The 25,282-nt window shown below is 40.6% G+C and overlaps 1 protein-coding gene across 9 annotated transcripts in view; it reads left to right on the top strand.

Annotated features, from left to right (window-relative positions):
- Positions 1-25,053, top strand: part of st3gal3b (ST3 beta-galactoside alpha-2,3-sialyltransferase 3b) — a 42,413-nt gene extending 17,360 nt beyond the window's left edge. For 8 of the 9 annotated variants that reach the window (XM_030752326.1, XM_030752323.1, XM_030752330.1 and 5 more), the window contains 7 exons: positions 2,666-2,760; positions 7,916-7,979; positions 8,075-8,170; positions 9,559-9,745; positions 19,865-20,011; positions 21,815-21,961; positions 24,292-25,053. In XM_030752326.1, the coding sequence (XP_030608186.1) occupies positions 2,666-2,760; positions 7,916-7,979; positions 8,075-8,170; positions 9,559-9,745; positions 19,865-20,011; positions 21,815-21,961; positions 24,292-24,381 (826 nt within the window). In that variant the 3' untranslated portion in view covers positions 24,382-25,053. The remainder of the gene's footprint in view (positions 1-2,665; positions 2,761-7,915; positions 7,980-8,074; positions 8,171-9,558; positions 9,746-19,864; positions 20,012-21,814; positions 21,962-24,291) is intronic. The other variant, XM_030752329.1, reaches the window with a different exon arrangement.
- Positions 25,054-25,282: the final 229 nt, after the last annotated feature.

Genomic DNA, 25,282 nt, shown 5'->3' with positions numbered 1-25,282 from the left:
TAGCAGTCACAGTGTCTTGTTGTCCCTTTACTGTGCCATATTTTTCCAACTTTTAATTAAAAAAAAAGTTGTATTTAAGTCGGCCTATTGTGTATTGTGGGCTGTAAGTTGCAATGCTGTTTAATAAGATAGACATGAGAGGCTATGTGTTAACAACGTCCTCCCTGGTAATGACTTCCTCTAATCAGCTGCACGTGTCGGATCAAAGTTGTATTCAACACAGAGAACCCCTGGGAGCCCACTGATTACTACCACCTTCAACCCAGTCTCTCACAGGTCAATAAGCACTATTAATGATGCACTTAGTGTAAGTTTGTCTGTATGCTCGTTTGTATGAATGAGCGTAAGTGTACAACTGAAAGTACACAGTTGTGCCATGTATGTGTTTGGTTGTGATTTATTGTCTCCTGTGTGGAAGGAAGTCAGCTGTTTAACATCTTATCTGTTAGCGTTCTTTATTTCTGCCTGCGTTGTATGGTTACCAGGCAAAGACAAATCCATTAAAATGTTCTTGTTAACAGTTTGTGCACGTGGGTGTGGCCGACAGTTCAGCTGTTAGAGAAAACCTGCTTAACCTCTAGCAGTGAGGTCCTATGGCTCTCCATCTAATCATCTCCTGCTTCCTCCATGTTTGTCTTCTCTGAAGCTCCAATTTATTTTACCCCCCCCCCTCTGCTTTCCCTAAAACTGTTTGTATTAGAGCCCTAAATCAAGTGTTGGCAGTGAACTTGAAGTGGCACGGTTATGAAAATATCGCCTGTGAGAGATGGACCAGGCAAAGGAAATGAGCACAATGCATCCCTGCCTGTTGGCTGTTTTTGGGAGCCCTCACGTCTTAACAACAAGCAGCCCCCTGTGTCTCTGCTTGGTCAGGATGTCAGTGACTGACTGCTGGTCAGGGCTCAGTGACTTGTAATGGTCCTGTGTTATTTATAGCCCCATATGGCCTCAGAAGGGCCTGGGTTTAATGAATCTCCATTTGTTTTGGCTGGACACAAGTCTCTGCATGTGTGTGCCCCTGTCAGGTGAGGTGAGGTGAAGAGAAAGCCATACATAACTACCTCTCCATGCTTGCTCTCTGCTTTAAAGCTGGAGAATAATGAGGATTTCAAAGACTGATTACCATGCTTGGAAGAGGCTGAAGCTAACCGGAAGGTCTTCCAATAATGTCAGCCATGTTTGGTCATTGAGTCTCTATGGGCCACATACTTCATGTCAACCGGTGGCAGTGTTATGTTATGGGAACAAGTTATCCAAGGGTCCTGCTGAGAAACAGAGGTGTGATCAAGTTTGTGTGCCTTTTTGTGATTCCACAGTTTGAATGCCTTTGTCTCAGCTGCAGGAGGAATAAATTATGGCTGCTGAGAGGAAAAAACAAAACAAAACAAAAAAAAAACTCAACCCTGTGTGTATGTGTGTGTTGGGCAGCAGCAAGCATCAGCAGGATGCAACAGTTATATTGCTATTGGTGTAGTTCTGAGGAAAAGGGGAAATAAGCAATCTCTGTAATGTAATCTGTATTGCTTCAGAAATAAAAGGATGTGCACCAGCTTGCAAAAACCTCTCCTCAGGCAATCTAGCATTGTCTTCCCTGTAAGTGTGTCATGATTATCTTTCAGGTCTAACACGTAAATGTTAGGTATCTTGTTAAAGGACAGTGCATCCATAGAGCTTCATCCACGTAAACATCAAAAGAGAAACAAGAACAGCTCCTTTTCCTCTTGCCTTTGCATCCCTCAAGCTTGACAGCAGGTCATAAAAACACACATCCATCCCGAAGCTGCACTTGCAGAAGCAGCACATAACCCAGCACTCGGGTCACAGGCGTTATTAAGAGGAAATGGCTTCTTTTGATATCGTTGCTGCAGTTAATCAAAGAAAGACACGCGTGCATACTTATATAGACACACAGGATGAGGAAGAGGCGATGCTGGAAGTAGCAGGTCATGGGTCATTAAAAACATTGGCCACAGGGGTGTTTTTGGATATCAGACTTAATTTGTTTTCTAATGGGACTGGCATTTTGCTGAAGGGGTTTCAACGGGCTGTTCTCTGTCTTAGGTAAACAGACATTTTAAGCACAGATCTCTGATTTTTCAAGTTTTATGTTTTATGATGTTTCTTCTGCAACATCCTTCACTCCAGTTCAGTCCTGCTCCAGATCATTTAAGGAAAAAGTATTGTGACATGAGTATGTTGTTATAGACAACACCATGTGTCAGCTGTGATTTAGGCCCCGGTGGAGAGGTTATTTTGATGGGTTATGCACCGGAACTGTCTTGTCTCTCCTCCCTTCCTCTTAATTTCCATCACCTGCTTAGATTTGAGCTGTTTTGCTGAGGTGTGTGCAGGCTTTTCTCATTTTAGGAAAATGAGATTTTAAGTTTAATGACCAGCGGTGCATTAAGATTCAGTTATCACCTCTTTGTGACATAAACGTTTCCCAGAGCATTAGCATTAACGTCCTATGTGTAGTAGAGATCACGAGAACCTGCCGGACCCTCACATGGAGTGACAAAAACAACACAATAAATAAGTTGTAATCACAAAGTTTGTAACAGGAGCTGGTGTGTTAAGAACATTGAATATTACAACATTGGTGTTTTCATCTTCTGTATCTCAACTAATGAGAACTGTCTCCATTTCTGTCTGATCTCTGCTGCAGGTTTTTGAAATCGGCGCCAATGTTTCTTGATCGGAACTTCAAACGGCTAGCGAAAGTCAACAATTACTTACCTCCATTTGGTTTCAAAACGCAAGGTAAAGCTATTCCTTACAGTTGGCCCTCCACTAATGTGTACATTTACTGTGCGTTATATAAATCATATGTTTTAGGGGGAATTACAAATGACCTATAAAACCACAGTTGTGAAAACTGAAGAAGCAGAGATATCCTGACTTTTACAAGTTTTATTGTAGTTTTCTGTTTAAAAAGGAAAAAAAAAAGGTCAAGCAGCTGACGTCTGCTTGGGTGGGGGGGGGGTAGAAGCAGAATTTAATGTTTAAAGATTGGTGGAGTGCCCATTTAAAGCAACACTGAGCATATGTTCGTTTTGCCAGTGTTTCTGCCGGGTTCAGAGGCTGGGCGGGAGACTGATACCTGGTGCAGTTTTGTGCCTGCAGTGCCTGGTATCTCAGATATAACCCAACAAGCTTTGCATGTTTTCGGTATTGCTCAACGTTGTTTTCTGATTTGCCGACATGCAATTTTGATCAGTAGAAGTGATGACATTCTTTATCAGGTTTTTATCATTTGGCTCCTCTTACTGTTTGTACTTGGCTACAGTCAGTACATACCAACCAACATTTCAAAATATCTTCTAAGAAGATGTTCACGTTGAATTTCCAATTGGTTTGTTTGTATGACGAATTGAGAAATTCTGAGATATAAGAAAAATAAGATTGACTTTTTACTTTTTACCATCATCACAAAGCTTTTACTTTTGGCAGAGTATCTTTCTTCGTAGGTTTGTTACGTTATCTTTTGTGAGTGCTGATAATTATTTGTAGTCATCAAATAATAATGCAAGCAGGGAGTGTTTATAGATTCCCAGAATGGGTTTGTTAGTGAAAGGTTGTGGATGGCCATTTGCAATAGTCAGAAGCAATTTCAGTAGTAGTTGCATTTTTTTTTTTTTTCCCCTCTTTTTAAAGCAAGACGTTAACAAATCGCTACTTCACATCATCTGTGCTTGGTGGTTGTTTGACTCATTAGGGACTCGTTCCATTTTTAGATCTGACTCCCAGATGGCAAAGCGCCCCAAAGCTTTCAGCTTGCAAACAGGTCTCAAAACTGCTAAAAAAAAAAAAAAAAAATGGGGGAACTTTACCCCAAGAAAATGTTTAAGAACACAGAAGAACATGCAGAGTGTGTGTAGTCTGCATGTTCTCCCTGTACCTGCGTGGGTTCTCTTCCATCCACAGCCCATAGACATGCCCTTAACTGTAGATTCTAAATTGGTGTCACATTGGTGTGAATGTGACTGTGAATGTATGGCTGCCCCTATATGTTCGCCCTGGGATGGACTGGTGACCTGTCCATGGTGTATCCCACCTTTTGCCCTGTGCCAGCTGGGATAGGCTCCAGCCTGAACTGGATAACTGGTCAAGAGGCTGGTTGGTTGGTTGGTTGGTTGGTTGGTTGGTTTTCCATTCTTGTTATACATTTGGTATACATGTGCACAGTTTTATGATTTTCCATTTTCAAAGTTCAATTCACAGTGCCAACACAATTGCCTCATCACATGAGAGCACTTAAACAAATGCCGTGCAAATTACAAAAATAGTAAGTCAAGGGGAAACACTAAGTCCACTTCCCTACCTGTGTTCCTTGATAACAAGTGGATACAGTGTGTCTACCACCGCACAGCTGGAACTGTAAACTCAGCTGTGTGTTCATGTCAGTATAACACATTTCCTAATTTGGCTGTTATAAACCAAATCATTTGTTTTATGGGGGGAGTTACAGACCAGCATAACTGAAATAACCCATCCTTTTCTTTTTAGCATTCTTTGGGCCGTTGTAGCTTTGCATTGAATATATCAATTTGAATTTCATGTGTTTTCCTGTGGAACTATTTTATTGTCTTCTCAGCCAGCAAAGCATAATCTAATACTCTTACAGTGCAACATTCATAAGCATATGATATATTTTCTAGTCTTCTCAGGCATTCTGTCGAGCTTCTGTAGGATTCTGTTTGTCGTGACCTTTCAAGTGATGCACATTTGTTTACGGAATTAATTCTACTTTAGGACCGGAAAATTTGACGTCTTCCAACACTCCAACATTAACGTGTCCACACACAGTGCTTGCACTTGTTTCCTGACCTTAACACACCCCAGCACTTTCAGATATCGAACCAGTACACAGTACCATGGGAACCTGAGTGATAACATTAATCTGTCTTCATTGCCGAGCTCTGTCACATATTTTCCAATACTTATAAGCAGAAGGTAAAGTGAATGTTACCTTTGTGCTCTGACAAGTTCTCCACTGTCAATTGAACATGCACACACACCCACGTACACATGCAGTCACAGCTATCAATAGAGCACTCCCTGTGCGAGTGTTACACCTGGTTTCTGTTTTCTCCACGGACTGTGATGCCAGTGGGGTTTCCCTTTTAGTGGTACTCATGTGGAGAGATGATACGTGTGGATCTTGAATAGAACTCCACAAAGGATTCCAAATTGAGACGGTGGAGTAGTGCTCGTGGGCGGGAGTTTTATTTTTACTTTTTATTCTGCCAAGAAGTATCTTTGGCACACATCAGCTGTAGCCTGTAAAAAAACAGTTAAGCTGCGCTGGTTCAGTCTCAGAGGAGAAAAAACTACACTTGAGTGCAGGATCAGTCAGTCATTGCTCAAAATGTGCAACTGAGTTTAAATTTTAAATCAAATTATTTTCTTTTTTTTCTGCAGTCTAAAGTGAAAGGGTCTCCCTTTTTTATGAAAACATTGAGCTTAAATGTTTTTTGTTTCAGCCAAACTGACAGTATATCCTTACTGTGTGCTGTGACTTTAGTTGATAAACTGAACTGCATATGAATGGAGGAATTTTTTGGTGTCAGGGTGTGAAGCGTAAGTTTATAAATTCCTTGCGGAGCTATTTGTGGGAATACCTGTTGGGAGAAAAGACATGATTTGTTGAGTTGCTTCAGTACATACCCATGGTTGTTTCCACCTGCTATATTTAGTTTGGCAGATAAACTTTCTCCTAACTCTTGGAAACTGGATTATAAAACACTAGATGAAATAAAACTTCAGTGGTCACTTTATAGTGGCGTTCAGAATTAGAACCCTTACATTGTGTAGTGTTTGCAGCTCATTAGCAAACTAATGAAACTGTGTCCTCATCAGCAGACTTGAAAATTTCACAAGTAAAGGAATGATATTCGTGCAGTTTTCATTCCCAGCATGTCCTCCAAATGAAGTCACACAGACCGTTATGCAACTTTACACCTAGTTAGGAGGAAGCTTATTTGAGCCACACAGACTGTGAGCTGGTGCCAAAGAGTTAAACACATCTCACATTTGCAGTCATTAGCAGTTCTGTTCTTTTTCTTTCTTTTTTTAGTATCCTTGATAAATGAATTATCTTTGTATTACAGATAAATTATTTTTCTTTTTTGCGATCATCATCTCTCTTTCAACACAGGATTTGTTGTAGTGTTTAGTCTCCACTCTTTCCAGCAAAGTGTCTGTGTTTATGTGTTATGTGATGCTTCTGCCATTCCTCTGTGTTGCCAGTAAAGATTTTTAACATTTCAAGAATTCCACATTGGACTAATGTACTTGCACTTGCAATCATTTGTCTTTGGCATTACCACAAGACATACTTTGCTGAAATGTTTACCGTGGGTACTTACGGCAATTAGCTTCCATGTTGTCCTCTGAAAGAGAGCACTACCCATTGTGATTTTTCACTTTTCACCCGCTTGGATCCAGGTGTGGTCCTCGGCCTTGTGTTTATGCTGCTCGGGGTGATACTTGACGCCAGACATCGACACCACATCCAAACAATGAGCTGCTCGCCTTCAGTAGGTTAATCATTAGAATTGTTAGACATGGTGGATGGGCTGTAATATGGCTCACAAACTGGGTTGTGAGACCCCAGTCTAAACTCGGGCAGTCTCTCACTCACTCTCGCTGTTTCTCTTGGCCTCTTTTTGCAGGCAGTGTGCTACATCATGATTATAAATGAAGTAGAGTGCTATGAAGTATTGCCTGACTTGGTTTCCAAAAAAAAAAAAAAAAGTGATGCACATTGACTCTTTGTCATGTATGATGCAAATAAAGGAAATTCTTAACAACACAGCTGTTACATCCAAGTAGTTGCACATTACTGCAAATGTAACATGGATTAAAAATAGGTGCAACTGTAATGGGTTCTGCACATTTGTGACATTGAAGAGGATGAATTACAAATATAAGAGGTCTAAAAATGGTCAGGAGGAGGAAGAAATGTATGCAAGATCTAATGCTAGCAGTATGACTCCAGCACAATAGCCCGTAGAACATGGCAGGAATGTACGCTATGGCTAAACATCCCAGTTTCTAAACCTGTGATCAGAGGCGTGTTAGCCATGCAAGGAGACGAGTACAACATCGCCCACTTAACCAGGAGAATGTGGTTGTTTGAAAACAGCATTCCACTCCGAGTGCTTTTATGGGAGAGTTTTTACATATGCACGCATACCATCCTCAACTCTTCCCCTTCACTCCTCTCCAGAATACAACACCTTTTTTTTCTCCCCCTCTTTTTTTTTTTTGTTTCCCTTCTCCCTCCATAATCCCATCACCACTATTTCTGACAGGTTCATTGGTCATTCATCCTTATCTATGGGTCAATAAACGGAGAGTGGTTTTCTCTCTTCCTGTTTTAAGACCACCTAGATTGCTATATCTGGGGTGGTATGTTGAGATCCTTGGCAGTCTGTTTAGCTTTTAAAGCGTGATTCCCCCACTTTAAGCTTTTCAGATATTTTATTTTCGTTATTGGCGAACATCAGCTTGTGTGTGTGTGTGTGTGTGTGTGTGTGTGTGTGTGTGTGTGTGTGTGTGTGTGTGTGTGTGTGTGTGTGTGTGTGTGTGTGTGTGTGTGTGTGTGTGTGTGTGTGTGTGTGTGTGTGTGTGTGTGTGTTGACCCTGAAGGTAGAGCTACATTTTCTAGTGTCAGATTATTAGATGGAGTATTTTTGAATGTTTGATGCTAGGAGCATCCTTCACTGAAGAAATGAATTATCCACCAGTGAACACAACAATAACTTGGCAATTAATTTCACTCAGATTTTACCTTTAATGTACTCATCTAAGAATTTTCAGTAGTGATTTTTATTGTAACGTGTAGGTGAAGACTCGATTTAGCCCTGTCCTCTTCATAATGCTTCTTTGTTTTTTGTGTTTTCCTCTGCAGAGAGAATAATAGACAGCATTTTGACTACAACGAAAAATTACGGTCTGGGAGAGGAGCTAGACAGGTACCTACATCTACTCACTGAAGTCAGAGTGAAGTGTGCTTTTGCCTGTCCGTCTCTTCTTAATGTGACTAATGTCTGACTGTCCTTCCTTCCAGTCTCGGCTGTAAACGATGCATCGTTGTGGGTAATGGTGGAATCTTGTCCAACAGGTCTCTGGGGTCCCGTATAGATGAATATGATGTTGTGGTGAGGTAAGATATCATAATGCATCAAAAATAATTTTAAGACATTACCCTTTAAGTGTGTTTAAACTTTTTTTTTTTTTTTTTTTTTTGGGAGCTGTGGACAAATTTAATAATTAGTTGATTTCTGAAGGGAAATTAGTAAATACGCTCTCTGCATCAAGCAGGTATAAAAAGAGTCTTCCAGATAGTAATGTGGAGAATCTCTGCTCCCTGCTTAGGCAGGACTCAGCGACATGCCTTTTTTGTGGGCAGCGTTTTTCCAGTAGGAATGCCAGTCAAGAAGGTTCAGTTTGTTTTTCTTGAAGGAGTCTGTGACTGACTTCAGATGGTTTGATCATTTTCTTTTATTTTCATCAATTGCTGCGTCTCATTCTTTATACTTTAGTCTAAAACAATGGACGTGATATCAAGATGGAAGTTTTATGCATGAATGATGGTTAAAATAAATGAATGAAGAGAATATAAAGGGCATCTCCTCGGTGCTGGGGCAGCATGATGCGGAAAGGGAAAGAGGGAGCGTGCTGAATAAAGGACGTAGGCTCAGCACAGCAGCCCTATAATCAGCTAAACAAGCTGAAGATGAAAACGGGAAACTCCGAAATAAAACAGGATGTAATATTACCTTTTAGTGATTGTGTCCAAGAGCTCAGTTTGAACTCTCCTTTCACAGTACCTTTTTCCAGAACAACTGTGGCTTACTCAGATGTTGCTTTGCTTACATCGGATGTTGACTCTTGTGATGAGGTTGCAAGTTTATGCTTCAGCGCTGCACAGTGGAACAGGGCACTACCACTCCTCAGTCAGCTGAACCTTCATATAAAAACTTTCTCTCTGTTTGTAGACGTGCTGTTTTATCTGAAAGTTTCCTGGACATTTTAGATCTTGTCTTCAGCACTTTTCGTTAAATGGCATTTCACACTTCACACATCTTTTCCTTGCTTTGTAGGCATCAGTGTCATTCTTAGATCCTCACACAAAAAGTCCATAAACAGGCAAGCAAAGTAAAAGGATACTGAGTTGCCTCCAGCACACTGTACCGCTCAGTTAACGTGCTTGGAACAGAGTGGAGAAGGATAAACGTACTAACTTCTACCGCTTTTAACGGGGTACTTTGATTTGAGAATCTATTATGCGCTTGAAGATTTTTGACAAAATTAATAAATTTAGTCCTGACAACTGCAATAAAACTGTGCGTTAACATTTGAGGAAGGATAACTTTTTTTTTTTTTTTTTTTTTTTTTAATCTTTTTGATTTTGAAACAATATGTTTTTAAAAAAGTAAATATTTAAGCACCCACTTAACATGATTCATGTAAAATCCTGGGCATTTCATGAGCATAAAGGCTTTCCTTAATTCCAAATTCCACTCATTGGTGCATTTCTTGTGTTGACAGGTTGAATGAAGCCCTGGTAAAGGGTTATGGCAAAGATGTAGGTACCAAAACCACCATGAGGATCACATATCCGGAGGGAGCTATCCAGAAACCCGAAAACTATGAAAAAGACTCACTTTTTGTTCTTTCTGCTTTCAAACCGCTTGATTTCAAGTGGCTCAGACAGATGGTCTTCAAGGAGAAAATGGTAAGGATATATTTTAGGGGTGGGGTTGTTTTTTGTTTATTTTATTTTTTTCAAGGAATTAAAGTTACAAACACACACAACATGGAAGATATCTGAACTTTGTGGAGGGCTTTGAAATATAAATGGATCCTAAACGAGAGCAGTTTAATGTTTGCATTCTCTTCTTTCATTCATTTCAGCATTTTTCTTACCCTCTCTCAGGAATGCATGCCCTACATGCATTTCTGGGTTTGGTTGGCACCCAGCTGAATTTTAAATGCAGAGAATTTCTCCTCTGAATGTCTGAATGCATCTGACCTCGCATAACAATATAATCGTTGATCACATCCTGCTCATTCCCTTCTGCGGAACTGTAAACCGCTTTGTTTTCTTATTTAATCTTTTACACAAATCTGTGCCATGTATTGGGAATTTTTTAGATGGTTTAAATGCCTAATGTGGAAAGGACAGTCTAGAAAAAACAGCTGCTAATGCACAAGAACCCCCCCACCCCCACCCCTTACCGTATAACAAATCTTTAGCTTGTCCTGTGGAATATTATTGCCACAGTTAAATGGCAGGTTATGAATTGGCCTCTTAATCCCAAGGGTCAGACTGAAGGGCACAATTATGTCTACCTTATCTCTAAAGGTATTACAGAAGGCAGCTATTTTTAATGGTTCCTCTTCTCTCTGTGTCCTTTGTTAGGGGGGAAAAAGCTCTCATAAGCACTTTCATTCTATTCTTATTGAACAGTCTATAATATCTCTTTGGCTGAGATTAATTTCAGTCCACACTGAAGGACAAAGGGAAGCTTCGTAGAATAATACAAGTATTCAAAGGAATGCGCTTTTTTTTTTTTTTTTTAGCATGTTTGCAGTTTATATCTTTAGGAATTTGCAATCTTGCTGACTGCTTCTTTAAAGCTCCACATATGTAAGATCAGAGTGAAGTTTATAAGTGGTTTGCACACTTTTTAAATGTTTTTTTGGTAAATTGCATCTCTCAGTTGTAGGTTTTGTGTTTTTTTGTTTTTTTTTTGTTTTGTTTTTTTGTAGTCTGTAAACAAACTAATAAAGACCTATGGCTGCATTAAATGATTGTAAAAACAAACTCTCCTGCTTTGGAGAGGGGTGATCAGAAAGTTCCCTAACTTCAGCCATAAAGAGAAAAAAGCCTAAACTGATTTTAATTTTGGACAGTTTCCCCTTTAACACCATTTTGTGCACATTTGCATCACTTCCAGTGCTCTTACTACTGTTTGGTTGTAGCCAGAGACCCAGTGATGATCCTTAACATGAAACCTGCATCTGTTTGACACAGAAGTTGATGTTTGTTTAAAGTCTATGGGGGAAATCTCAAATGGGTGCATGCAGGTGGTCAGATTGGGATTTCCAGGGAGCAATCTATAAACCATGGGAGCATAGGAAAGGGTGCAAAGGTGCACACAGACATATCTTCCATGGGGATAACAGTTTAATTTAAATCAGATAGTTTTTCCTTCTTTTATGGTGGAGTTGCACAACTTTCCGAATGCAACTCTCATGTAATTGTAGTAAAGGTCAGAGTGGGCACTGCTTTAGTATAAGACATTTTAATCTAAACATTCAAAATAACCAAATAATCTTTTCCTCTTTTTTTCTTTTTGGGCAAGATGTTATTGTCTCATCAGAAAACACAGGATTTGGGAAACCTGCTTTATTTTCTCAGCTGAGTGAATTTCAGGGACCGTAACCCAACTGGAATTTTTACAAGGCGGCTTTTGTCAAAATAGAAAGTCGTGAGTGGGGAAAAAAAAAAACAAAAAAAAACAGAGTGGGTGGGGGTGAGGAGGAAATGGACAATATAGTTAAAATGTGGGACAGAGGGTATGGAATAACAAGCTGAAACTAAGTAATACTGTGAATTTGGATTAAAGGGCAAACAAAAACGAATGGATGGAAAGGATAAAGTAAAATGGAGTAAAGGGATAATAGCTACGGGAAAGAAAATGAGCAGTGGAAGACAATAGTAAAGTAAAATGAAAGAAAATAGTTGCTTGGCTGGCTGATAGTCTCTTCAGCCTTTTGATAGTGCCCAGATTTTTTTTTCTGGTGTGGCAGATGGAGAGGACAGTGAAAATGGCTGCCTGGATAATTGATCTGGCCCCCAGCGTCTGACTCAGGCCTCTTTGATCTGCGGAGGAAGGAGGAATGCAACATATGGGTTAATAATCAGGAAACAAGTATCCGTGTCTTCTGGTGTGAGCCTTGATGACAGTGTGGCAGAATAGAACTGACACATGTGAAGAGCGCGCTGGAATGGCACTGTAGATGTACTGCATTTGATTTGCTGTCATATAATCTTGTGCCATTATGCTCCTCTTTTCTGGACAGTTTGATTCATTTTTATTTGGCAACTTGTGCCCTTGAAACTCTCAATGTGAAAGTAGTCCCTAAACAGGTATCAGTATAAAATGGCACATAAAAACTGTTGTGTTTTATAGAATTACAATCCAAAAACACCCCTTAGAGTTTTCAGTCAGGTTATTAAGAGTCCATACTCCAAGAATAGCAGTGTTGGGCAGTTGTGCAATCTGTCGGTTTAAACTGCTTTGGTCCAGATGTGAAATGGGCTGCCTTGCTCATTAGTGCTGACCATTGCTCCTTCGGAGTCTCAGTGGTGGTAGGAGTTATGTCTGTAAGCTGATGTGTTTTGGGAATACTTTCATTTGACACTAGTTTTGAACATTGTGTATAATAAGTAGCGTGTCACATTGATTTAGATGATAAATTAACTGTCTGCAATAAGCTTTTATGCGCTTATTTAAAAATGCGTCACGTAAGCATTTAATTTGTTTTCTCATCAAACTATTTGGTATGTGGATGCCGTATATACTTTTTTGAAGCATGAAACTACTTGTACTACAACATGGAAAAAACAAAAAAACGAAATCCTGTCAAAATACTCGTATCCGATCTTCGATGTATCTCACTCACTGCCAGCAGAGACAAATGCGGAGTAAACAGATGTTTTTAGCTGCACATATACTGTCTCTGGAAATTTTTTCCAGTAACTGGGACTGGATTAAATAAAAAAAAAAAAAAAAAAAAATTGCTTTTCTTCTTACCACAGAACAGGTATTTGAAGCAATAAAACCATCAGGTAAAGAACATCATATTTGCAGGAAATCCTCATCAAGTAGCCGTAAGCCCCTTGCACCCCTTTACTCCATCCATTTTGTTCATTTAGGGAAACCTAATGGAACTCTGGACAGTTGTCCTTTGGGAGCTTTTACAGCCGGGAATTTCTTTGTGTAGCCTGCACACGTACAGCTGGAAGGGATGGAAAAACCTTTTCACTTGCCTTCTGTGGTTATGAAAGCAAATGTACTTCTTCTTTCTCTCTCGCTCTTTTTTTTTTTTTTCTTCTAAGATGTTAGTGGGTGGTACACACACTTGCAGTTCCAAATGACTCATCTAGCCAGTGGTAAATGTGCCGGACTATCCTTCACTATTGTAGATTTTCATATGCCTAGAGTGCAGCATTTGAAAGCTGGCCAGAATACAAATTAGCAAGATGGTTTCCCAATCTGTTATTTAGAGTTTTGGACACTTCCACAAACACGCAGACACACACAAAGAAATCCATTCCTGAGCCGATCTAATCCTTCTTTCTAATTGTGCCTGTCCTTTAATGGATACAGTTACACTCCCAAAGCATCACAAGGCTTCAAATTTTCCTTTCCCCTCGTTGTCACGGGTCTGCCTGATTACAACTTAACTTTCTCGCTGTGCCTTAAAAACAGCCCCCACATATCCAACAGCCCTGGTTGATTGCCACATTACATGCTGTTTACACGTGTGCTCAAACACGATTTCCACGAGTGCTGATATTTTCATTTTTTTTTTTTTTTTTTTTTTTTTTTTTTGCCCTCACGCACAGCGCAAACTCACGGTTCATGCACACAGTTGTTTGTATATGCGGGGATATTTTTAAACAGATCCGTGAAAGATATACAGCCGGTGGTAAACACGGGGTTTGAAGGTGGAGTGTCGGTGTTCTATCTCTCCTGTTTGTTTACAGGAGCTTTCGCTGCTGGCTGCGGGGTAGAGAGATAAATGATGGACGCAGACAATTTGTGGAAGAAAGCACTTCTCCTTTAATAGAAATGATGCCAGGGGTTCTTATTCAGAATTAACAAAATACTGTTGTGAAGCCAATTTTTATCTCTTTGGCAATGCCAAAAAAAATCGAGTGTGAGTTGCCAAAATGGCAAGATTCTCCAGATCATTGAGAAATTCCCAAGTGAATTCCCTACCACTAAAATACTGGTATGAAGCACTGAGTTGTGTTGCTGTGGGTAATGCCCAGATTTACGTAGCTGTCATTTTATCCCAAAAAGTTTATTGCAACTCTTTCACTGTGGATGAACTGCAGGAACCTATATGGCTTTGCTTTTTTTTTTTTTTTTTTTTTTTTAAGCCCAAACATCTGTGGAGAAGCCCCAAGTTGCATGCATACATGCATTCATAAACATTTACATACTTGTAAACATGGATTTTTGAATGTGAACCAAGTGACTAACATGGTGTCCGGATGTCACTGATTGCCACGAGTGTTGTGTTTCAAAAAATGAGTCACCTACCTAGCCTGTTATGATTTACACTGGGACCTGTACACCGGGTCCCTTTAGTGCTGTATTCGGATGCAGTGGACGATGAGTAATGAAGTATTTATGAAAGTTTAAGGAGAACTTTGATATGTCGCTGGATGGGCTCATTTTTATTTATTTATTTTATTTTTAAACCAGATACGGGCAGATCCTGTGACATTTCCTGTAACCTTTCAAGATGTCACCTGTTATTTCCCAGACACTGTGGTGCACATGCTGATTTTAAAGATCATAGTGTTGCTAAGCACTGGCACGATTTTCATCTTTGCCATGGGAGTGTGGAGATGTGCACTTCACACACTGAATAACCTCAGAGAGGCAGGAACTGAGAAAGCACTGTGACCTCAGTGGGGGCAGGGGTCGTGGTATGTGTCAAGAAAAGCAAAAGACAAATTGGTGAATGCTTCAGATTCCTCCCTAACAACAGGGAATAAAATAAGCAAAGCTGTCCAGTTTTTACCACTGCGGATCTCACTAACTGTAATCCCCCGCTGTGCACCTTCAGTTTTTACCTCCTACTTCACTTCCCATTCAGGCGTTCTTTCTCAAATTGTTCCTCTTCAGAGGAGCACTTATGTGGTAAGACACTACCACTTGTAAACTCAAAGGCCTAACATGTACACAGTGCTAATGACCTCCAGGCAGCCCTAATTGTGATTGTTCGCAGTTTGGGGCTGCCGTTACGTTCTCTAAATTGCTTTAAGTCGGCCTTCCGGAAATTCAGTCCATCTCGTCTGAGCCGTCCAAACATCAAATACAACCACATCCTCACATGGTAGTTTACAGGACTGAGAAACTCCAAACTGTATGATGGCTGCCTGTCAAGGAAGGAATGCCATCTGTGCTATTAGAGCAGTACTATGAGATTATTCTGGAGAATGGTCATATGTAGGCTGAAAGTGAAAACAGACAGTTTCTGGTGACAAGATGGTTTGGCTTCACTACTTGTGGAACCCTGAAGTTTGTTTGTGGTGGTTTACACTGCAGGGATGTAAAGCCACCTGTAGTAGAGCCATCAATTCAATTCAATTCAATTCAATTTTATTTATATAGCACCAAATCACAACAAACAGTTGCCTCAAGGCGCTTTGTATTGTGGGTAAAGACCCTAACATTTTGTTCTACTTAGCCCTCATGTTTTAGTGTTGTTCAGTGTGTCTACACTTTTCACTCAGTCCCCCAGAAGCTATAAACTGAGCTGTCAGCTCACCTTAAAACTAAAATGCTTCTCTGTGTTAAGTGAAGCAAAGTTTTTGGCTTGCGCTTGAAGCCACAATGAAACCAAACTGCACTTAAAAACTCTCAATGCAAGGCTCTAAACCAAAGCTGTTGCTTATTTGAGCATTTTTATGTAAAGGGAACAGGATATATACCATTATGTTTATGGCCAGTCTAAGTTAGGTATCTCACCAGCTCTTGATCATAGTTACCTTTTATGACCTTTTAAGCTCCTTTGGTAATCACCTTTTTCCATTGAAGCTTTCCTTTTGTCATTTCTTAACCTTCTGTGTCTCAATAACTTTTTCCATTTGTTTGATCCTTGCCATATTTTGGCTCATAGTAGGATTTCTCCCCACCCTGTGGCACCCTTTAATCCTCTGGTTCAGGCTTTTTTTTTTTTTTTTAATGGTTTTTGTAGTGTGATTTCTTTCCTACAGCTTTGAAATCACAAGACAAATACACTTATCCTTTGTAAGGCTTCAGCTCAAGTTGACAGGTTATCTGTACTCGCTGCCATATACACTTTAATCGTGCATCCTTTTGTTCCCGGCTCCAGAGGAATCAATAATAAGGCTTTTGTAATCTCAGCAGCGTTAATACTTTATTGGTACATCCTTTTCTTCCTACAGAATAAGCTGTATTACACAACTATGATCTCAGTATCATTGTACAGTAATTTATGTTGATTGCATTGTTGTTAAAGACTGTATCACATAGTGTATACATTTAGAACTAGATTTCCAGCTCTCTGCGTTGTGTGGTAAACAATGTTTATAATTAGCTCTCAGGCAATGCTGTGAATGTTGCTATAGTGGACAAGCAGTTGTAATTCAGACTTTGAGGTTAAGACTAATTCAGACTAAGACCTCAGCCAGTCTTAACCTCACTTTTTATGAGCTTTATGTTGTGCTTTGATGTAGCTGCAGTGAGGAGTCTTTTCTTGGAGTAAATGCTCAGTACAAGTATAAGCTTGCTGTTTCTGTTGTTTGGTGAGGAATTGTTGAATCTATGAGTTACCTCTTTTCTGCTGATCCAGAGTCAGTTCAGCCAGTCTTGCTGTGTTTTGAGATCCACCCTCTAACGGGGCTGCGAGCTGAGTGGAAGCTGGGGTTAGGACATGTTAATGGACAGGGAGAGTAGGCTGCATCTGCAAATTGTTTGAAGTTTGACTTTTTTTTTTTGAGAATTGCCTCACCTCTTCCTCAGCCTTGGTTGGCTGGCACCACACTGATTTAAGTTCTTCTGAGTTGACCCCTCGAGGATATATATCTCCTTGCATTGCAAATAATTAACTCACCCAGTTAAAGTTTGTTTTAACAGGTGCTTTATTGGAGCACACCGCCTTGTGCGCACACTTAAATCTAATAATCTAAACCAATTTAACCATAAAGCTGTCGCAGGAGAAAGGAAACAGTCATTTCCTCTCTGACCACAGCCAAGTGACAGCCCAACCAGCCAAAGCTTACACACTTGTGTTCACCTTTTGAGCATGTGTGTGTCAGTTCTTGGTAAGTGGCGTGAAGGCCCATTCTTTAGCTTCCTATACTGTCGAAGCCAAAGTTGTAGCACTTTGTTTTGACAAACAAATGCATGCTCACACAGAGGGTAGCAGTTAATCCACAGTGGGTACCACATCCTGTTCCATTAAGCCTATCAGAGCTTTGAGTACTGAGTGTACGTTACTCGTCACTGTAAGTGCAGCCTTTTCAGTGCTTCTTTAACAGAGGTTACGTCCTTTTAATATTCATTATTGCTGTCGACATGCAACTCTTCTGGAAAATTTTGAAAACTAAATGTTTTGCTCATCGCCTCCACCCTCCTTAGACAAGATCTCTGGTGGATCTTGTCTAAGGAGGGTGGTGGGCCTATCCTGTTCATCCTCACACGCAAAAAATGGATCTGGAGACTTTTTAAATCTGCAGCTCCTTTTTTGGAAAGTTGGGATTTTGTGTAAAATGTAAATTATTTTTAAGTTTATTTTTAAATAATTAAAAAAAAAAAAAACCACTGGATTCTGTTAGCGTCATTTCAGTGAACCAGCATGTTTAACTACACTTGTTTTTAGGTGAAATGCTTTCTCATTGTGCTCAGCAGTTTGTTGCATCCATTTCTCAGATGTTTCATTTATAATGAACCAAATTTTGGCAGGTTTTTACTGCAGGCCAGCAAGTTACGCACCATTTTTTTTTTTTTTTTTTTTTTTTAACTACAGAGCCATACTGCAGTAATTCATGTGGTTTAGCAATCTATAATATTTAGCATTAATGGCGCCTCTAAAGTAATGCAGGTTACCTGTGCCAGAGACACAGGACAGCTTTCCACTTCCCCTCTATTCACCTTAAATGATCTCTCAGGTACACAAAAGTTGATGGAATTTGTTATCTTTTTATATACTTTTTGTTTGTTTGTTTGCATTATAGAGCTTTAACATTTATTTCCTGATGCTCTGATGTGTTCCCTTCTCTAAGTGATCCTGAGCATGCATGCATTGATTCATTACAGAACTGTCTGGTTTTAATGCAGCGCTGCCGGAGGCTGAAGATCATAGCCATTCATTACTTGTTTTCAGTTTTGTTCCTTGTGTACAGGAATGTCTCAGGATTCTCTGAATTGTTTTATGATCGTCAAAACATTTGTTGCTTCATGCTGAAAATGTTCTAAATTTTTGTCTAAACTTTTTCCTTGTGTAGTTTTCACAGCATTATGAACTCCGCCCCATCTTTACCTCTCAAAGTTTGGCATCAAATCATTGCTTTGTTTTTGTTTACATTTTACAAAGTGATCCAACATTTTGGAAAACAGGGCTGCAAGCAACTTCCCACATTCCTAAACTCTTAACTGTAACCACCGTTCCCATCCCTCCTTACAATCCTGAATCCTTACATACGGATTGCTCATACGTTTCTCAAAGCCACCTGTACTTGTCTGATCTTCAAAGAGATCCCCACCCTGTGACATTTGTGTCTATGTACATGTCAGGTCATTGCTGTGTAAAGCACGGGGTGTGTGTTTGTGTGTCATTAGCCTCTCTCCTTCCTAGAATAAAGAAAAAAAATGCATCACTCTCTATTCAGCATACACATCCAAACAGCTCCGCTAAATAGATTTCTGGCAAACACAAGCTGTGTTGACAGGAGAGATGAGCTGCTGTTCCTGTCGCGGCTTGCCGAGGGCACAGAGCTGGGCTCGCGTTCAAAAAGAGCCGCCACTGTTGAACCCACAAAGCCATCAGACTTGTTGCTACTGCCTCTGCCAGCACACGCACATGTGCGCGCACACACACACACACACACACACACACACACCATACATTGCTGTATCAAAGGCGGCCAGCTGGGTGTTAGATTGTTTGAACAGGTGATTCCCATTGCCTTCATGGATCTTAGGAAGTTGCGCTGTCAAGACAAGTCAATCACGCACTGTTAATTTGTTATGTGTTAGTGTAACATTTGAGTTAATGCAGCAAAGGGAACTGAGTTTTGAGTGCAATCTGGTTAGAATTTTTCTAAGGATTCAGGATTGACTTGCATTATGTACAGACTTCTAAAAGGGTGCCTTTTTGTCTGTGTCTCAGTTTACTAATATCCATCGGCTGTTCTGGAATGACTAAGCTGAACAAGTGCGTTTCATTAGAATTGCATAATTTTATTCAGCTGGTGTTGCTAGCCTGTCTGACAACTTGTCATAGCGACTGATGAAGATTGCCTTGTGTAAAAAGACCCGAGGTCTCTGAGAACACCCTTAGGTCAAGGTGTGATTTTTGTACCATTTCCTTTCTAATCTAATATATAGCCACAGATGTTGGCTATGGAGAAGTTCCCAGTACCATGTCTTGCACAAAAGTCTCTCTAAATATAAGGTTAAACTATGTGTTAAGGTGACTTTATTTCCAAAAGTGTTTTCTCTACATTCACTAAAACTTTTGAAGAGGGTGACTGTTAGGTAGTTCCATGTTACCACTCGAGGGCAGCTTTATCCCTCACAAAGACTTTCCTTCTGACGGGTCAGACAGGTCATCCATTAAAGGTCCAAAAGTCATTTCCCCAATCAGTGTAGAGAGAGCCTGGCTTCTGGTTTGTTAAAGGAGGATAATCTTTTGTTGATGTTTGCTTGGTAAATTTCATTTGATTATCCTGAGCAGAAGGAGCCATCATTGCCTTTGCACGTCTGTGACATGACTCTAATCTGACAGTGTAAAAATAATTAATGTTTATGATCTACAAATTTACAATTTTCTGCTTGTTTCCCCATCTTTTTACCTTCAGAGGGGTACAGACGGCTTTTGGAAATCGGTGGCTCAGTCTGTGCCTCGGGAGCCGAAGGAGATTAGAATCCTCAACCCCTACTTCATCCAGGAGGCTGCCTTCCAGTTCATTGGCCTGCCATTCAACAATGGCCTCATGGGCAAAGGGGTAAGTAACAGTGGAGCTGTACTTGTGTGTTAAACCTCCACCATAGTTGCGTCATAACTGCAGACCCTTCTGAAACCCTGCGCTGCAACCTATGATGTAGCCTGACATGCACCTTTCTAGAAATGTAACTACTGTCAACGCAAACCATACAAATATAAATGCTGGCAACAGCATCAGCCAGTTGCATCGGCTACATCAGATATCAGCAGTGTGTGAATAGATGGGGTATGCATCTGTTTTCGTGAGAGTTGAGTATCCAGAAAGAATTGGGGTGGGGGGTTGTGTTTCCAACTGAAAAACAGAATAATTACAGGCCCACTACTCTGTGCCTTGCTTACACAACTGTCTTTTTTTAAATAACTAATTGAAGAAAATATACAAATGTTACATAATCCGCTGTTTCTGGAGCCTTTTAGGGACTTTTTGCTTTAAGATATGAGCAGTGTTATTCATTCTTGTAACAGGAGCTTTGATTAGGGAGCCATGGAAGTGTACTGATCTTCAATTTTTACTACATTTTACTTAGTACTTAAACTAGTACTTCTGAATACCTGGTGCAACCCTGACTGTCTGAATTCTGCTGTACTTTTTTTTTTTTTGGATGTTGATGTATTTTGTTTAACAGTCTTGATTGTCTGCTGTGTCATCTCTCAACCAGAGACCAGAGAATATTTAGTTTAAGAAAAAAAAGCGATGAAATTTAAATTGGTGACAATCAAATCGATTGTAGAGCAGAAAAATTACAAACTAAGCATCAGCCTGTTTGAAATTAAATACTGGTGTGCAAGTGTGTATAGCTGTGGATGCAAACAGTGTGTTTGTGTCTGTGTATGCTTGGCAAGTAAAGGGGGGAATAGGGGGAATTGGAGGGGACATGAGGAGAGTATCACCCTAACACTACCCTCTGGGGCCACCAGAACACCCCTGCATGAACTCAGTTCTGCAACATGTGTTGAACATGTGGGAATTGTGTTGTGTGTGTGTGTGTGTGTGTTTGCTTGTGCAAAGGAGAGAGTGTGCATGATGATCTGTGTGCACGTTTGTGTTTGGGTGTTTGCAGCGCTGTCTGGCTGCAGAGTTGTATGATTTGGCACATTCTTTCTCTAGGAACACTTTACCGTTTCTCCTCTGACCATCACAGTGTATGTTTATGTACATGGAAATTAATGAGGAGGACTATTTGTTATACTGGTGTTTATGTTGAGTGTGTGTGGCTGCATGTGTGTAAAATAATCTCTATTAGAACATGCGGTGGGGGGTTGTCCAGCTGCTTGTTCAGCTCCACCTACCCTGAGGGCTGCAAATCAGGGTAATGATTTAAATGGGGCCTCCCCCCCTCCACTCTTTCTCCTGCACCCTGCATTTTTTTTTCTGACTTTGTTGTTCTGCAACATCCTCAAACACAATCACACACACAGAGGCCCTTGTAACACCCCCACCCCCCAAAAAATCCCAGATCCCTGGCACCCCAGGCCAGTTAGGAAGCACAGTTTCAACCGTGTAGATCACCGTGTCGTAGCAGGGGTCTACAGGAATCATGTCTTAAAGGTAATGGTTAATCACCAAGTGTTCAGAGTCAGTTAGCAGCAGTGGAGCAGAACAAAGGCAGAAGTACCAAGGGGGGGTGGAGGGAGGGAAGCAGATACGAGAGTGATAGAAGAGATCTGTCTCTGCATCAGTGTCAGGTGATGTGATAAGTTTAAAATAATTCTGTAGGTTTATTTTTGTTGTTGTCATCCCTATTTTTCATTTTAATCAAGTGCGTGTGTGCGTGCTATAACTGTGCCTGCGTTTCCGTCACAGAACATTCCAACTTTGGGAACAGTTGCTATAACGATGGCACTGCACAACTGTGACGAGGTGGCGGTGGCTGGTTTTGGCTACGACATGAACAAGCCCCACGCACCTCTGCACTACTACGAGTCTGTCAAGATGTCCGCCATTAAAGAGGTGAGCGTTCACACATCAACACGTATTTCACTACAGGGTAATCCAGCAGTCGAGGCACTCTTAAGATTTCTTTAAATGAAATATGGAGCGACATGGTCTCGCTGCTAATGAGAACAGTATATTCTGGCTGCTTCTTACCCCTTTGGCCACAGAAGAATAACTGTAGCCTTTGATTAGGAGGGACCACCACTCCTGTGAAGGAGTGCGAGGGGGGGGGACTTGAACTGGCCTTTAGCCAAAATACATTCACTACAAAGCATTCACTGTTTGGGCTTATGGTAATATTAGTCCAAGAATTCTTTTGGGGTTCAATTTCTTCCAGTTTTTTAAATTTTTCTTTAAAGCCACAATTATGGCAGTTTTGAGCTTGTGGGGAAAAAAAAAATTTGTAGGTGCACTAACTAGTGCTGATCAGCTCTTTGCTGATGCCTAATGGTTGTTGTACAAGTATTTAAGAGTTAACGGGACTGTTAACCTTAACTGGTCCAATACCTTCCATAGCTGTTCAGTTGGGTTAGGATCTGTAAATGCCACAGCATATGATTCACAGCATTTTGATTCTCTTCAAACCATTCAGCAGCCCCTCGTGCCCTACAGATGGGCGCATTGTCATCCTGGAAAAGGCTACTCCCATCAGGATCAGGAAATGCTGCATTGTAAGATAAAAGCAATCCCTAAACAGTTTGTTTTGGAGTGACACTTCAAAGAGGAAAAGCACGACACCAAAACTCCCACAACAGAGTAACAGCCGTGTCAATGCTGAGGTTCAAGGCTCACATATTTGCCTTAATTTGTCACGTGTCTGTAACTTTATATTCCGTTCGACTTGGAAAATTGCAGGGTTATTAAATCAGGAGCACTTTAGTGAAATATTAATAAAGAATAAAACCACAGAAAATGGCTTAAAAAGGAAACAAACCCATATATATTACACCATAAACGAAGCTAGAACTTAAATTTATGATAAAATAAATTCATTAATGATGAAAAATGAAAGTCATCAAAATAAATGGTTAGATTGAAGTGGGAAGGGTCTTTCATCAGTCACTTAAAGGATCGTTTTCTAAACGCTCTCTCAATCGAGTCTTCATCTGCGTGTTTACACTGAATCCGAGCTGAGTCAGAGATGTCACCAATGTGCCGACATGTGTAAACCATGAGCTCAGTATGATGATAACCTCTGTCTAAACTCCCAGTGAACCTTTTGGCATTTATTATCATCATCCTCATTAACATTGTCATCGTCAACCACACGTGGCTAATGTGAATGTATTTAGCAGTGTTTTTGCTTGGAGAGCTTAACCACCGCCGGTGCCTGAGGTTGTTTGATTTTTCTGAAACCGCACACTATTTTCAGACCTGTTTGGGTGGATGTTTAAAATCCACACAGGAATCATGTAATAAATTTAAAATCGTCTGTGATGTATGCATTTTTTTTAATCCTCTGTTATGTTATCACAAAGCTGTGCTTGAAAATAATCCAGTTAAAACTGATCAGTAGTAGATGAAGTGAACGGTAGTTCAAACCCACAGAGCGTGATCACCTGAGGCTGCGGAGCCATCTCAGCTTCCAGTTTTGATTTTTGTGGCTGTAACTTTAACTTTTTTGTCACTTCCTTTCTCGCTGAAAACAAAACTGTAAGAAGAATAAAATCTTACGGTTATATTTGGAAGTTAAGACATGATTTCAAATCAGTGCTTATGTTCCTGTGTGTGTCCAGGGCACAACGAGATTGCATATGGACAGACTTTTAGTGCAGCTGAAAAGAAATTGTGATTTATTTATTTGCACCTGTCAGCATCTCCTTGTTCTTCTTGCTCTCCTCCTCCTCCTCTTTTGTATTGTCTCTACTAAAACTGTAGCTTATTGTTCATGTTGTGGTGTTTCTCATCATGCAGTTGTAGGAGGTTTGACCCAGACAGGCACACAGCCAGACCCTGTAGGAGTCTTGAAGCTCTCCACTTTTTTTTTTTTTTCTTTTTTCAGACCTCATTCTCTCTTGTATGTCTCTTCCTCCACCCTGTGCCTCCTTTATCTGCTCTCTGGTTATTCCTTCTCCTTTTTACTCCGAACCACCACTCAGCTCTCGCCTGCTGCCGTCCCACTGGACTGAATTCCCATAGCGCCGCAGGAAAGAAAACTGACCCCCATGGCTTAACACATACTCTATTGTTGCACAGTTGAACACCCACATGTATAGACACTGGGGATTTAGTAACATACAGTTTAGTGTGTGCTGTTTGGAAAATGTGCTGCTAAAGTTATCTTCATGCTTCATCTGTGATGATGTATCAGTCTGAATTTGTTCTCTCCTTTGATTCTCCTGCAGTCGTGGACACACAACATATCCAAGGAGAAGGAGTTCCTTCGTAAGCTGGTCAAGGCCAACGTCATCACAGATCTGACCAATGGTATCTAAGTTTACACCCGCCCACAGTCTCCCTCCACCATTCCCAAAGGACTACTAACAGGAAGCTGGGAAATGGATGGACTTGCAGAAGAAAAAAAACCCCTCAGAATCCGGGTGGCCTGCACACTGCTGGGGTTTTTATATCAAAGGATATTAAAAGAAAAATAAAATACAGGAGGGTTTCTGTGGAGAGACGCACACACGTGCCTTCTGAACCAAAGACTCCTGCTGATTGAAGCAGGGGGAGCGAGCATGGGGGAGCACTGGATCTGCCTAGTTCGCATCTTATCAAAAGACAGTCGCAGGAAAGCTCCGCTGGCCCCACGCTGCAGCGTTTACCACTTCAAAGCCCTGGGTATCACACGAGTGAGTGGTAAGAGAGGTGACACTTTGACCCACAGAAGTGAGTTGAGCTGGACTTTCTGTTCACCCTGGTGAAGAGACAGAAGACAAAGGGAAAAAGCAGGACTGTAAAAGAATGTGTGGGGATGGGGTAAATATTAGCAGTGCCAAATGTACCTCGTACAGAGAAGAGGTCACCCCCCTCTCCTTCTGCTGCCTGAATGTATTCTTGTTACTCATTGTAAATACGAAAAATTTTTACTGTGCTTTTTAAAAAGCTGCAGCAGCATTCTGACCCCCACCTGTCATTTGTGTGTTAATTCATCACTCCCACCCACCCTACCCCCTCCATTCTGACCTGACTTAAAAATTGACACTTGCTCCACCAGATGATCCCTGACCTCCACCTGTCATACAGACTGGTATTACTACCAGTAATTTTTGGTACTACTATTACTGACACACTAACATAAACATGCAGCTGCCCATGCTGCTTGCATCAGGTAAGACACCACCAAAAAAAATTAAATATTAAATACTAATACAGATTAAAGTTATGTAACATCTT

Source organism: Archocentrus centrarchus, chromosome 17 (genome assembly GCF_007364275.1).
Source record: "Archocentrus centrarchus isolate MPI-CPG fArcCen1 chromosome 17, fArcCen1, whole genome shotgun sequence".
NCBI classification, from domain to species: domain Eukaryota; kingdom Metazoa; phylum Chordata; class Actinopteri; order Cichliformes; family Cichlidae; genus Archocentrus; species Archocentrus centrarchus.
The sequence above is the reverse complement of the archived record's forward strand: the minus strand, read 5'-3'. Positions and strand labels throughout refer to the sequence as shown.